Genomic DNA, 14869 nt, shown 5'->3' on the forward strand with positions numbered 1-14869 from the left:
CTTGCCCGCCCGCCCACTCAGGCCACATAAAACACCACTAATTACATTAATACATCCGCCACCCAAAAAACAAAAAAAAAAAAAGAAAATGAAAAAAGCCAATTTGCGTCTCATTTTGAAGAAGAAAGCGCCTCGGTTTGGTCAAGATGTGAATCGGCACTCTTTAATTTATGGAGCATCTAGCGGCAAATGTCAAGCTGCTTTCAATATGAGTGAAGTGGAGAATGTGGAAGTCTTCATCCGGTTTGAAGACTTTTTTTTTTTCTCCCCCCTACCTTCTGGTTTTGATCTCTGGCGTGTTGTCGATGTTTTTCCGGCCTGAAACTCTTATCAGATGAGCTTCCTTTCAGCCTCCTGTTTGGAGAGGCTCTGCTGGCTCTTATGTTTGTGCGTGTGCGTGTGTGTACACTAACTCACTTAACGCTCCTCTTTTTTTCTCCATCATCATCTTCAGCCCCCTCCACGCCGTCGCGTTCGCGTTGGCGTGCGGCGTACCCGGCGTGGCGTTGCTCACCTATGCCGTCAACCCTCTGACGGGCTTCTTGGGCGCCCTCAACATTTTCCTCTACACGTGTTGCTACACGCCGCTCAAGAGGCTCACCATCGCCAACACGTGGGCCGGTTCCGTGGTGGGCGCCATACCGCCCGTCATGGGCTGGACGGCCGCCACGGGCTCCCTGGACCTAGGTACAGTTGCCAATTGTTTCATTTTTGAAAGAAGAATAAAAAATTCAACAATGAACAGCAGCATGATTGGTAAGCCCCGCCCCTTCCTCTCTGCAGGTGCTCTGCTGCTGGGCGGCTTCCTGTACAGCTGGCAGTTCCCACACTTCAACGCTCTCAGCTGGAACCTGAGGGAGGACTACTCGCGCGGCGGCTACCGCATGATGTCTGTCACGCACCCGGCAATGTGCCGGCGCGTGGCCCTGCGGCATAGCGCGGCGCTGGCGGGCCTCGCCGCCGTCGCGCCCGTATTGGGCGTCACCACGTGGACCTTTCCGTTAATCTCACTGCCCATCAACGCGTACATCACCCTGCTCGCCTTCCGATTTTACCGGAGGGCCGACCGCGCCAGCGCCCGCAAGCTGTTCTTCTGCAGCCTGTGGCACCTGCCCATGCTGCTGCTACTCGCGCTCACATGCAAGAAACCGCGCGACGGCGACACCGCTGCCGCGAGCTAACGCAACTGTTTTTGACGGACTCATCATTTTTACCACCCAAAAAAAAAAACATTTTAAAGACCTCAATGTTTCCACTGTAAATATGTATTTATTTATAAAAGGGTCCAGCTTGACCTCGCTTGTAAAGCGGGGGTGTCAAACTCAAGGCCACCCACATCCAACGAAGGCCATCTTGAAGCCTTTAACTAACTGTACAGGAAATGTTTAATTAACATCGAATCATGATCAACTGTCATATGGCCTTCATCAGTCGAAAATCACCGTGTTAAAAAAAACAACAATTAAACCACTCCCCGGTTAAACATGAAACATTCTACCTTTTGATTACAAGTGGCGAACATATGGCGGCTGTTTTGCTGGCCGCTCGCTCAAGAAGGTAGCGGAATTGTCTACTGCACTATCGAACACGATCCACGTCAAGGGTGCTTTGTTCCAAAAACAAAGTAACCACTGCCTTTTAATCATCAGTGACTTGCTAGTGGCTACGCGAAGCAGTCAACATCACTCAGTGATTTTTTTTTTTTTCTACAACAGATGGACTGAAATGCTCAACACGGCTGGTTTAAGAATAAATAAAAATAATACTCAACGCTTGAACCAGGATTCAAATGAAAGATCCTGACCTCAAATGTCGATTAATCGTGTTTTGAAGAGGCAAAGTCATGAGACGGATTGTTCATTGAAAATGTCGTAAAATTGCAACTGCTTGGAACTAGATTAATAATTTTATCAGATCTCGTCGTCCACGCAAGAATCGTAAATTCTCTCGATTGTATGCCAACGCAATGGAGATGATTTATGTCTTTTGGAGGGAAGGATGCAAAACCGATGTGGATTGAAAAAAACATTCAAAAAACGATTTAAAAAAAAAAAAGTTCTTCCTTAAAACATCCACCTAACTGGCTGTATTTTTAATTATCTGATTTAACAATACGACGCTGGCGGCGGCACCTGTTGGTCAACACGAGCGGCCCCGTTCCACCCCTTCAGGCCCACTTTTTGGTGTTTGGTTTCATCGCCGTCGTTGCCCATCCTGCCGCCATAAAAGGTCGGGGACTTGGTTAAAGGGAAGTGGGGGAATGCGAGGGGTGGTCCGAGGGATTTTGTCCAAGGCCGCCGGAGCTGCGGCGTCCTCGTAAAGTGCCCAAACGGATCTGGAGCTTTATCCGAGAGGGTGAAAGGGGATTGAGTGGGCCAGCTGTTTCATCCGAAGAACAAGAAGACGGAAAAACAGCCGACTTGCTCGAGGATCCGATGTCAACCCGCTCGGCCTAAACACTTATTTGCTTTTTTTCGTATGAGTGGAACGTAACACTAAAGCTCATCTTTTATTGGCCACATGCTAACGAGAAGGGAAATAATACGGCAATCGTAGAAGACCACTAATATGTCACATAAAAACGTAACCGTGTAGCATGACCTTACCTCCAACATCCATTTTTCAGCAAATGTTTGTAACCTAACCGCAGTTTGTTTTTATTATTTTTTGATACGAGACAGCAGCCCCTGCACACATTTTTCAAACTTGTCTTCATGAACGGCCTTGCTGAAAATAGTAAATTTGTCTCATCGGTAAATTGTTAATTAATTGTGAGCATTTTTCTGTTTGTTTAATTGTAGGTGCAAGTTTTATCATTTCTATCGATTTCACAAACTAAATAACTATGAAATGTAGATATCAAAGAGAAAACTTTTAAGTACCTTGAAATCTACCTTTTAAATGTTAAATTGTATGTAATAACGCTTTTATTTTTATGAAAGGGGTCTGCATTCACTAAAAATGGGATTTTTTTATTTTTGTGGGATTTCATAAACATTTGATTCATTTATAACTGTACAAAATAGTTCAAACTTAATTATGAATATTGTATTTAAAAATTCGCATTTCTAAACTGAAAAATATACCGGAAAAGAAATATATTCAACTTGTTTAAATTGTTTATTACCACATATATCAACTGTTTACGGTTTAAATCCATATTTATTTATTTTTTAAATTAGGGGAAGCCCTGCATGCACCCTTGAAAGAATTAGTGCTCCCATTTTGTTGAGGAAAAGAAATATGACGGTAATGATATTAGCGTCGTTCATTTTATGCAACAGTTGCAGGCATTGCTTTAAGAATAAATTATTTCGTGACTGTAATTAACTAACAGTTACAATGTCAGAACTTTTTCCGACTCTTCATTTATGCGCCTTGTGAGAGTAACTAACATTCTAAGAAACTGTTTCCAAAACAATCTGTTTAAAATGGACTTTTTAAACTAATAAAACTCTTCCTTTGCCTCTTGCCCGTACTTGACGAGCCTACGAGTTCGGCCACGCCTTCTTCCTCCTAATTGGTTCACTTTGATTCACCAACGTCAGTGTGCTCCACCCGTGATTGGCCAGCGCAACTGCCAATCATTACGCCGCTGCTTTATAATGCTCCGCGCGCCTCTTCAGCTGATTCCGATGCAAGGTGAACCTGCGTCGGCTACGAGGAGGGACTCTCGTCGTCAACTTTTACACGTTTTCTTTTTCTCCCCCGTTCTAAAAAAATGGTTAACAACCCGCTCAATGAGCCTCCACTGTCGGATATATTCTTCTAAATACGTTCGACTCCGAAGTCGCCTAGTTTAAGACGTTTCCAGGTGAGCCATGAGCGCGAATCGTCGAGGGGGATTACCGGAGTGACGGAGGCGACATGCCCCGCTGGGACGTACCTGTGACCGGGGAGGCTTATGGAATATAGCCCGCCGCGTCCCAGCCCGTTTTGCCGTAAGAAGAAGGCGCTCCTCCTCAGCATCATGCTCTTCATCTGGATCTTCGTGCTCTACTCCTGCGTGGGTCCCTGCTCCACGGGAGTGCTGCTCGACTCGCCCCGGGACCGAGAACGGGACGGGGCGCCTGGCGAGAGGACCGAGCGCGCCGATGTGCTCTCCAGGCTCCGGTGGGAGGACGTGGACTACTACGAGGAGCCGACGGGCGCCCGCGGAGCGGCGTCCCGGGACTTGCTGCTCAGCGACGAGCCGGAGCCCCGCGCCCCGGAGCTTAGCGCCATGTCGAGTTTCTCCAACGGCGCCGGGAGCAAGAAGCTGCCGCAGGCAATCATCATCGGGGTGAAGAAAGGAGGAACCCGGGCACTGCTCGAGTTCCTGCGGGTGCACCCGGACATCAGGGCCGTGGGGGCCGAGCCGCACTTTTTCGACCGCAACTACGACAACGGCCTGGAGTGGTACAGGTAAGACCCTCCGTCTCCCAAATCGATCATTTTATAGAATTAAAAAAAAAAAAAACACACCCTTCATAATATACTCGGAAACAATTTTAAAGACACTTGGAGGCAAAAAGAAGCACGTTGGCACAAGTTTGAATAGACTTATGCGCAGTTTTGCATCATTTTATACCATATATTTTCCTCTCATTGTTGTTGCTTTTAAACATGGATTTATTGACCCTTTATTGCAAAAAAGAAGCACGTTGGCGCTCATTGGAATACACTTTTGCAGTTTTTGCATCATTTTACAGACATTCTTTTTTTTGCGTGCTTTGTTTTTAACGATTTAAGATTAATTAGATGCACGTGGGCACCGACTGGCAAGCATTTTATTTGTGCATTTCTTTGCATGCACGCCATTAAATGTGCAGCGTGTACTGATCTCTATTGGACGCGGTGCATCACTGCAGCTCTGGTGGCTTATTTTGTTTGAACATTTTTGCCGTGAGAACTGTATTTGTTTGGTTTGAATGAAACGACTAGCTATGGTTTGACACATTTTTGCTGAAAAAAAGAATTGGAACTTGTATTGCTTGTAACGCAAAACGGTTTTGGTTTGAAACCGCAAACGTCTCAATGGGCTGAGGGAAGAAAAAATGCAAGAGTCCTTGATGAGAATCATAGATAAATAACTGGTCTTATTGTTTAAAGGGTGATTTATTTTATTTTTTTTTTAAATACCCTAATACCTCAAAAAGTTTTTAATATGATTTAATTTATTAGTTTATTGTTTTGACTTAATCATGTATTTTCTGTGACTTTAAAGTACAAAGGTTAAGCTTTTTTGTTGTTGCTTTTTTTAGACAAACGAACAAAAAAAACACTTCTAAGTACTTGGATCCAGTGACTGATTTTGAATTATGAGTGAGTGAATTAGGGAGATAATTTATTTATTTGTGTGCTTTCCTTTTTATATCACCCAAAAACTGACTAAAGTCAGAGGTTTTTCCTCCTCTTTAATATGTAGAACCTTTTCTGGCTTTTCTTAAGAGTAGTTTTTTTAATTGCATTTCCTAAAAGGACAAGTAATATTTAGTAGCATTATTATATGGCTATTATCGCGTGTGTGTAAGTAATGTTGAAGTTGTGTGTGTGTGTGTGTGTGTGTGTGTTGCTGCAGTTTAGTGTGGAACGATGTTAGAGGTGCAACAATTAATCCAAAAAAAATATGGAAAAAAAAAACCCATCTGCTTTAAGATGTTTGGAGCTTCGTTCTTTGTTATTGCAGTTTTTGAATCAAGCAATGGAAATGAAAACTTTTTTTTTTTTAAAAATCAGATTCACCACTTAATCAACAGTTAAATAGATTAGTTAGGTTTATTAAAGTCTCTAAATTGCCCGTAAAGTGCCAACGGTTGTTTGTTTACATGTTGGCTGACAAAATGTGTGCAAACCCGAGTGTTGTTCTCTGTTTCCATTTTGTCTTTGCACCTGTTGGCTGGCCTGGAGTGTGTGTGTGTGGCTAGCCGCTAGTGATAGCATGCTAGCAACTAGCAAAGAGTGCTTTTTTTTTTTTTTTTTCCCTCCACAAGCCCACCCATCTATGACCTAGCAAAATTATAAGAATTAAAGCAATGGTAAGAAGTAGAAGTATTCTTGATGGATATTTTTACTAATAACGTTTGTAGCGGTAATCAGTGTTGAAACAATAAGAAATAAAGAAATTGTTCCAAAAAATATTTGTCAAATAAAAATAATGCTGAAAATAATTTTCTTAGGATTGTAAAAGTCCTTTTATATGAATAAACACTGTTACTTTATGTATTTGACACAATTAGAACTGTTCCTAATATTTTGACCACCTTGCTGTTGACCCGAGAGGTTATTTACTCCACAAATGCAATTTATATTATTTTAAATGGCAAACTTGAAAAGGTTCTTCCGAAAGTCTGGACACATGGGCTAATTTGCGTACTTTCAGTGTGTATTAAATTCAATATACTCTAAGTAAATCTTTTGCAAATATACTCACCCCCCCACCCCACGCACGTGGCTGTCTGCTGTAACTAAACACTTCAAACTGAGAAATGATCTGAAATAAAGCAGTCACACTATATTCTTATTTATCAATGCTGGCTTATAAGACAATAATGATTTCAGAGGTGTTGGAAAGTTATTGTCCCCAAATCCCGAAATCCCTTGCTCCTCTCTTCCCGTCCCCCCGTGACACATCCGGGAGAGTCCTGGATGGCTGCTCACGCTTTTATCCATCCTCGGCGGGGTGCGCTTGAGTTTCCTGGCAGGTGACCCCCGTCCAGTGTCTATCGCCCGTGACCTTCCTTCCTTTCCCGTCCCCTCCCAAAAAAGAGGCCACCTGCTCCTTTTGTTAACTTTTCTTGCATCGTCTCTCTCAAAAGCATCAAACCGTCGCGCTTCCTCCTGTGGCGCCGTTTTGCCAACACGGAGGTTTTCATCGGCGTTGGTGCGGAACCTTAGTCAGAACGTTGGGCGGCTATCGACTGCCCAGGCCTGATTGGAGGGCGTCCGGGGTCACGCTGCCATCTGTTGGCCATCTGACCACCGGACGTAATGGTTGATATGTCGATGGGGAACGTCCACCATTCCATTGGACCGTTGTACTGTTGAACCTCTTTGAAAACGCATCACAGCCTGAATTAGGCTAGCCACGTGGTTTATAAAGCATTTATAACGCTAATAAGAAACATCGGAATGTCATACTTCCTACACGCTAAGATCATTTGTAGTCGACTTTATTATGATGAAGGTCGAGCACAGGACAGTGGTCCCCGGGCTTGTTGGCTGCTCGCTTAGTCCCATCATGAGGACCTTCCGTTGTCTCGGTCATTCCAGAATGTCAGGCGACGGTCACAGCAGGACCTCGACTCGACTGAACGGGCCTCTGTCCTTCTTTAGTCCCCAAATGAGTGGCTTGTACCTCCCCTCCTCCAGTCAGCACCCACACACACACACACACACACACACGCACACCTTTCCCTCAATGTGTGGACCCACTCTTTCACGGTCTTCCTGTGTGTCACGCTTGACCCGTCCAATGTGGGGCGACGCCCCCTGCAGGCCTCGCTGACCACAAGTGTGCCCCTTAAACCCTCCTTTGGTCAGCATCTATGCCAAACTCCACGCACACACACACATACACGGACACCCCCACCCCTGCTGCCTGAGCTGCCGTTACAAGTGGTTAATTGTGAAAACAGGGACAGCCCCCCCAAAGCACCTCAGCCCACACCGATCGGGACAATATAGCTTCTGCGCACACATATGCATACACTTATGTATGTGTTAACACAATCCACAATAAAAACACAAACCTTCCCTGTGTGTCCCTTGCAAATTAGTCTCATTTTTAACGAGGTGATAATTCAGACACCAGTGCAATCCCCGCCCCCAGCCCCTTCCTAGTAAACGTCCATTCTCCGCTGCTGAATAAACACACGTTGAATTGCTGCTTTTCCCAGAGGCTACGCCAATATTAATAACACGCACGTTAATCCTTCTTGCCGCACGGCGACGACCATTTTGGTCTCCTTCACCGAATGGGAGAAGGAAGGGAACGTGATGACAGTCAAACTGTAAAGCCACACTTCTTGTCCCAGGTATGAAGTCCCAGAGGTGGCCATTAGACTGCAGGAGAAGGGCGACCGCCTCCGGGAGACACATGGCCGGGGTCTCCCGAGGTTTCCATTAGCCTGGCAGTAAAAAGCGCAGAGCTCATTAGAAGCACTGAGTTGCTCGCCAATGTCCGCATGCACTGCCTCAAATATGTGCACTTTGCTGTATGTTGAGACAACCGGGTTCATGCCGACAGCAGCAGCGGCTCACCTACGTTTTGAACCAACTGGTGGCCTTGTCTAAAAACGACATTTTGTATCATGCTAGCTCGCTATTATGCTCTGTATTTTTGGGCGTCTATATCCGTCAATGGTAGTGAATGAGTTCATCGAAAAATATCTTCGCCCGATGTTTCTTTTTTTTTTTTGTCTTTTTGATCATCCAGAACCTCTATACTTCTAAAAAAAAAAAAAAGTGAGTCTTTATTTTTTTTTTTTTATTTATTTATTTTTTAATAGGCACGATTAAAATGATGCCCAGTAATTCTCGCTAAATTGGTGAGAAAAGCTATTTTTGCCAACCTGTCTTGACTGGCAGTTACGGGCGATGCAAAAATAAGCACCCCCCCCAGTTCCTAACCTCCCCCCCTCCCACACACACAAACACACACACACACTTCCTGTGTGTTTCTGGAGGAGAGGGGGATTGAGGTGGCATGTGCGTTTTCATCTTTTATTCATCTTCGCTGCAGCGAGATCAAGGCGTCGCGTGTCTCATGGTGCATGTCAACTGTCAGCAAATGCGCACACACGCCCGCAGACTCTTCACCTGCAGCTCGCCGGTTTTGTCGCCTCCGCCGGGAGCTAACACCCGTGCTAAACCCTCCCAAGCGGACAGTCTCTCGCCTATTTCACGCAGAGGAATTTTACGCAGCGACGCCGCATCGAATTGGTGGCACTAGCGTCGTGGAAGCAGATAGCGTGAAATGTTAAATGGTCTTCTAATAGCGAGGTCGACTTTGTTAACCCATTTTGTATCTTACGCATAGCACACTGCCGCCCCCTCTGGTAGGCTCTGGTACTATCGACAGTCTTTTATCTTTTGAAAGATAAAAAAAAAAAAAAAAAAAAAAAAAATCCCTGAAAAAGAAAGCGACTGCCTCTGAGTTTCGTGCATAGCACATGCCGCTAGCTTAGCCGCAGTCTCGTTAGCGCTGTGCCGCCGCGGTTGCAAGCGACAGGCGCTCCCGCCTTCTGCTTTTAGGAGGACGCATGACGACTGCTTATGGAATTGAATCATTTGAGCTTGTCACAAGTCGACCGCAACCCCAACCACCATCTTCTCTGCTTTCTATTTGTGTCCTTCGCTACTTTCTGATGTCGCCTCCAAGACACGACGACGACGACACAGCAAAGAAGTCATAGCCGGGCTTCAAAGTGTAATCTTTGGTCGAATGTCGTCCCCTTCTACTCACATTTGGATGATGTGGAGCGAGCGGGATAGCGTTCTACGTCCTCATGCTTCGGCATTTCCATCCAAATGCAATTTATGAGGGGATTGACATTTGAAGCCACGCGAACGGGCGCGACTCCAAAGCGTGTCGTCTCGTCCGCTTTGGATTTACGAGCGACGCCGCACTCCGCGGTTAAACCCCGTGTCGGCGCAGACTTTTATTTCACGACGGCTGCCTTCTGTTTGTGCTTAAGTGCCACTTTATAAAATATACAGCAGAAGGCCTCAGCGGCCGCGTTCCTATGATGAATGCGCGCAATAAAGCGTCTTTGCGTGAACGCCGGCGACTAAAAGCACAGCGGAGCGGTCTGCTCGCAAACATTAGCACATGTGCGTTGCGTTTGATGCGAGCAATCGAGTGGCGTCGAATATCCTTATTGGATCCCTTTTGAACGAAGAAAAAAAAAAAAAAGATCTTTGTGTCTCCCACTTGATGTTCATGTGAAGGATCTGGATAAGGATGAGAGGCTCTCAGGAGAAGAAAGGGAGCCTTTCAGTGCTCGTTTCCTCCCCCCCCCCCCCTCTTGAGAGATGTCACTTTGCCGTCGGACCTATGGAGCCTGCCGGGAAATGTCGGGGATCAATGGAGGCGGGGATGAATGTGGAGTGGCGCTCGAGTGGCTTTTGGATCCCACTCAAGCGTTGATGGCGCTTGTGGGCGCGAGGCTCGTCTCCCCTTGAGTGGTCGTCGGGCTCCTTTTTGAATTGGTGAAGTCCGGAGGCGCATGCTGATGCCACACCATCGTCAAAAAAAAATATGATCACCGCCCTCGCTCAAGATTCTCATTCACCGCCATTGACGTGTATAGACGTCAATCATTCATATTACCTGGGCTTGCAGTGAATGAGTTGAGGATAAAATTCAGGTTGTGGCTTGCGTCAGACGTTTTTAATTTTGTTTAATTTAATTAATTACTTAATTCCCCCCCCCCCCCCCCCCCCCAGAGTGGACTTTTTCAGCGAGGTCAGAAAAGCGTTAATGGGATGCGGAAAAATGTGGAGTGGCGTTTTAAGTGGCTCCATCGAAAGGGTTTTCAGATCACGCTCAAGTGTCGTTTTAATTTGAATTCAAGTGTGGTATCATCATCCAAAAAAAAAAAAAAAAAAAGATCATCCTGCCCTTCCGAGGCGACACAAACCCGCCTACTTATTTGCTCGCATTCAAATCCGACGGACCGGCCACGATTTGACATTCAAATGAATTCAGCATCGGAACCCGAGCGACAACCTTTTTTTGTATCAAGCTGAAACCAGCGTTGCGGTGGGCCTTTATCGGCCAATCAAACGCGACGGGAGGAAGACGGACACATCAGACAGAAATAACCCACTTCCTCTGTGTTTATCTCAGCTGGGAACTGCTGGGTGGTAGCGGAGGGAGGGGGAGGGGCAAGGAGGGGGGGGGGGGCGGCCCACCTCCGTTTGATGGCGTCATGTGACAAGAGCCTCTGCTTTGTGTCTTATCGCTGTCTTATATATATTTTTATTTTAGTTTTTTTTTTTGGAAGACGTTCCCAAAAGAGGAGGCGCCTCTGGTTTGGCGTCAACTTAGATGTGTTTGGCGCTGGGATGTTTTCGCATGTTCCACTTGAAGCGAACCCCTTGAAAGGTTTCTCCGGGCCCTCGATAAGCGCCTCATGTGCGTGCCTCGGACCTTTTCGCCGCTTGGGCACAAAAGGCCCGCTTTGAAAAGAAACACAAGAGCTGGCTGACAGCATCTTTTAAGAGCATCAGCTCATAAATCACAAGGGAGGAGAATGGCCATTGTTTATCCGAAGAGCCAAACTCCACCCGCTCTCTTTTCGCCACTTTTCTGGCAACACAGAAAAGTCAGAGGTGAAGATTTTTTTTTTTTTTTTTTTTTTTTTATTAGCAGGGGGGCCTCTTCTTGAGGAATTTGCCGCCTTTTTTTTTTTTTTACCGTTTTGCCGTCCAAGCGTCCTCTTTTTTTTTTTTTTTTACGCTCCTGCGACCGCAAAGGCTTTGAGGGATTCGTCCCGCTCGGATCAGCATAATCGCTAACGCAAATGTCTGCGCCATCACCTTGGATTAAACTTGTTTTTCTTTTTTTCTTTTTCTTTTTTTTTTTATTACCTGAAAATACAACCCCAGCATTTTCAAGAATATTAAATCACAAAACTGATCAAGAAATTTATTTTCACAATTAAATGATTAGATTAATTCTGAAATTAATCATTTTTTTATGGAAATTAATCCAATAAGTGAAGACTTTTCTGAAGTCTCAACAAAGAATGATTTTTTTATTTTTTTTTTGGTTTCGGTTAGTCGCACCTAATTGCACCGTCCGTCTCTGTAAAAATTTCTGGCACAATTAATTCACTACCAGCACCGGTAAAATTTTCATTTTTTGACGTCTATATCCGTCAATGGCAATGAATGAGTTTAAGGACAAGCGTTCTGTTTTTTTTTTTTTTTTTTTAATCTCTGGATTTTTTTATCAATTCTAAAATATGGTCATTTCTCTAGTACGAATGAGTATTTAGGATTTGTGTAATAATTCCGAATTTTTTTTATTTTTTATTTTTTTTTTACACTTTCTCTAGTCCCATTGCAGACAATGTGATGAGGCTAACCGGACTTGGGTTGACCCCGAGGTGCTTGTCTATCTCTGCCCACCATTCTTTCACCGTTTTTTCCTTTAGCGTTGTCAACCTTTTGACTGACGTTACTCTAGTCAGGCGTCAAAACACAGAAGTCAAACAATAACACCAGGTAGAAAGAGGTTAGTTGTCGAAGCCTCCCAGCCTTTCACAATAAACAGAATTTCTTGGTGTACCTCGGTCAATCTTTGCAACGAGCCGGTGATCATGCTAATGCAGTGAGCTAATCAGATTAACCAAACAACTAATTGCTTTTTGACTCCTCCAATGAGGCTAAGTGGAGCTCTGCGAGTCATTGATCACAAACGCGCTCCATCGACTTGATTACATGACACGACATTGCTAAAATCCCATCTCTCGTCCTGTCAGGGATCTGATGCCCAAGACGCTGGAAGGCCAGATCACCATGGAGAAGACCCCCAGCTACTTTGTGACCAAAGAGGCGCCGGCCCGGATCTCGGCCATGTCGCGGGACACCAAGCTGATCGTGGTGGTGCGCGACCCGGTGACCCGGGCCATCTCGGACTACACGCAGACGCTGTCCAAGAAGCCCGACATTCCGTCCTTCGAGAGCCTCACCTTCAAGAACAGGACTACGGGCCTCATCGACACGTCGTGGAGCGCCATCCAGATCGGGATCTACGCCAAGCACCTGGACAACTGGCTGCAGTACTTCCCCATGGAGCAGATCCTGTTTGTGAGCGGCGAGCGGCTCATCAGCGACCCGGCTGGCGAGCTGGGGCGCGTGCAGGACTTCCTGGGCCTCAAGCGCATCATCACTGACAAACACTTCTACTTCAACCAGACCAAGGGGTTCCCGTGCCTGAAGAAGGCCGAGGGCAGCAGCAAGCCCCACTGCCTGGGGAAAACCAAAGGGCGCACCCACCCCGACATCCGCCCCGAGGTGGTGCGCCGCCTCCGAGACTTCTACCGGCCCTTCAACATGAAGTTTTACCAGATGACAGCGCACAACTTTGGTTGGGATTGATATGCGAGGGGGAAAAAAAAAAAAAGACTTCATCTGTATTTTTTATTATTATTATTACTATTATTATTATTATTATTATTATTGTCAGATCCTGTTAATTGAATGGCAAACTGTGGAGATATTGCTATATATATGTAAAATGTACAGAAATCTATTTTATAATAATTTATTTTTATTTCTAAGCAATTAATTCACTAAGCTGCCTAACCATATTTGTTCATATCCGGCTCACACGTTTTTTTTTTTCATTTAAATGAACATTCCTCTTTTCAATTTGGCAAGTGATTCCCGCCCGCATGGTCCTCCTGCACTCCAGGTTCGGAAACAAAAATCAATGACGGATTGAACGCGGAGCTCCACGTAAAAAGCGCCCGATTACGGTTATGAAATACTCACAAAGGTTTTCTTCCTATCCCATAATTAATGCTCAACGTTCGCTTCAAGAATATGTCCAACATTTGCTTTTTTAGGATTCCTTTTTTGTCTTTTTAACGAACGCTGAAATTGTTCCCGCCACTTACTTACAGGAAGTGTCAGGAAGGCTAAGCTAGGCTAATGTTTTAGCATCCAACCAACATGTTATATGCCTTATGAATAAACCCTTCGCTCGGCTCACGATCCTGACTCAGCTTTTTAACCACCCCCCAAAAAAAAAATCACCAATATTCCTCCGCCTTATCTTTTTGCTTTTTCTTGTTTGTTTTTCTACTTGAATCGATGATATGCAAAAAGGGAGATTGCGCGAGTTGTCGATGCGCTTATGGACTGACCGTAAAGTAACGTGAGGCCTGAAGGTAGCAAAAAAAAAAAAAAAAAACACACACTCTGATGTTGTGCCTCTTAGATTTATACAATTCCACTCCTCTTGGCTGCTTGTCTTTGTTTAGTTGCTCTTTTTTTTTCTTTTCTGGATTCCAACTCACGTGTTCACATCTTGTATCCTCAGTGCAATGTTTGAAGAAGCATTTACAGTTGCCATGTTCTGCAAAGAAAGTTTTTTTTTTTTTTTTTTCAAAACGGGACCGCCGCAATCATGCGAAACGAGATTAAAGAGTGAACCTGCGTTTGCAGCTGCATTGTTTTTTTTATTTTTTTTATTTTTTTTTTTTTTTTATATGTGGTTGAGTTTTATTCAACCTGACTTGTTTGTTTATTCGTTTTGTCTTACTCGCAACACGTGTGACATGGAGGCTCGAATGACTTATCTTTGGTGTGTGAATTTCACACACCGTGCAAAGAGCAAAAATGCAACGGCCGTTTCTAGACGATTAAATACTAAACATTCATAATATTTCTTTGTATGAAGAAATAAATAAGTATATTTTACCAAACTCTTGTGCTGTGTCTCTTTGACTTAGACACTTACGTTTTTCATGACTTTACTATAGAGTACACTTTATTTCCATTAAATAAATATAAAAAACATTGTTTCCATATGCCCCATCTATTTATTAAGTGTAAAAATAGAATAAAATAAAAAATATGATCAACGGCGTCACTTCCGTGTTGTGGTGACGTCAGTGGTTCTGCGAGCACCTTGCAACAGGTGACACGTCCGAACAATCAACGGAGGGTGAAACCGGATGAAAACGACCACCGTGGTCATTTCGATGTCTTTATTTCTTTATTCCTCCCAAAACTGAAAGTTAATGCATGACGCGGAGCGATGTCGATAAGAAGAAAGAGATGGCGGCCGTTTGGAGGAGAAACGGGCTGACAGCTCCTCGAAGACGTTTTGTTTGTCTTCAAACGTGTCGGCTCAGGACGCTTGATTATTCTC

At 44.7% G+C, this 14869-nt stretch overlaps 2 protein-coding genes across 3 annotated transcripts in view; both read left to right on the plus strand.

Moving 5' to 3' along the window:
- cox10 (cytochrome c oxidase assembly factor heme A:farnesyltransferase COX10) overlaps window positions 1-1490 on the plus strand; it is an 84548-nt gene extending 83058 nt beyond the window's left edge. For both annotated transcript variants that reach the window (XM_088284734.1, XM_088284733.1), the window contains 2 exons: window positions 455-687; window positions 784-1490. In XM_088284734.1, the coding sequence (XP_088140860.1) occupies window positions 455-687; window positions 784-1181 (631 nt within the window). In that variant the 3' untranslated portion in view covers window positions 1182-1490. The remainder of the gene's footprint in view (window positions 1-454; window positions 688-783) is intronic.
- A 2143-nt stretch (window positions 1491-3633) lies between these two features.
- hs3st3b1b (heparan sulfate (glucosamine) 3-O-sulfotransferase 3B1b) lies at window positions 3634-14420 on the plus strand. Its single transcript, XM_088285107.1, has 2 exons — window positions 3634-4404; window positions 12471-14420. The coding sequence occupies exons 1-2, from the start codon at window positions 3905-3907 to the stop codon at window positions 13087-13089; spliced, it is 1119 nt and encodes a 372-aa protein (XP_088141233.1). The 5' UTR covers window positions 3634-3904; the 3' UTR covers window positions 13090-14420.
- The last annotated feature ends 449 nt before the right edge of the window (window positions 14421-14869 follow it).

The sequence above is a fragment of the Idiotropiscis lumnitzeri genome, chromosome 20, assembly GCF_059441095.1.
Source record: "Idiotropiscis lumnitzeri isolate Australia: NSW breed Sydney's pygmy pipehorse chromosome 20, RoL_Ilum_1.0, whole genome shotgun sequence".
Taxonomy (NCBI): Eukaryota; Metazoa; Chordata; class Actinopteri; order Syngnathiformes; family Syngnathidae; genus Idiotropiscis; species Idiotropiscis lumnitzeri.

What these genes read in the sequence shown, in the direction of transcription:
- hs3st3b1b (XM_088285107.1), top strand. Translation starts at nt 3,905, where the DNA reads ATGGAATATAGCCCGCCGCGTCCCAGCCCGTTTTGCCGTAAGAAGAAG. An exon ending in AACGGCCTGGAGTGGTACAG is followed by an intron (nt 4,405 to 12,470) that starts GTAAGACCCTCC and finishes TCGTCCTGTCAG; the next exon opens with GGATCTGATGCCCAAGACGC.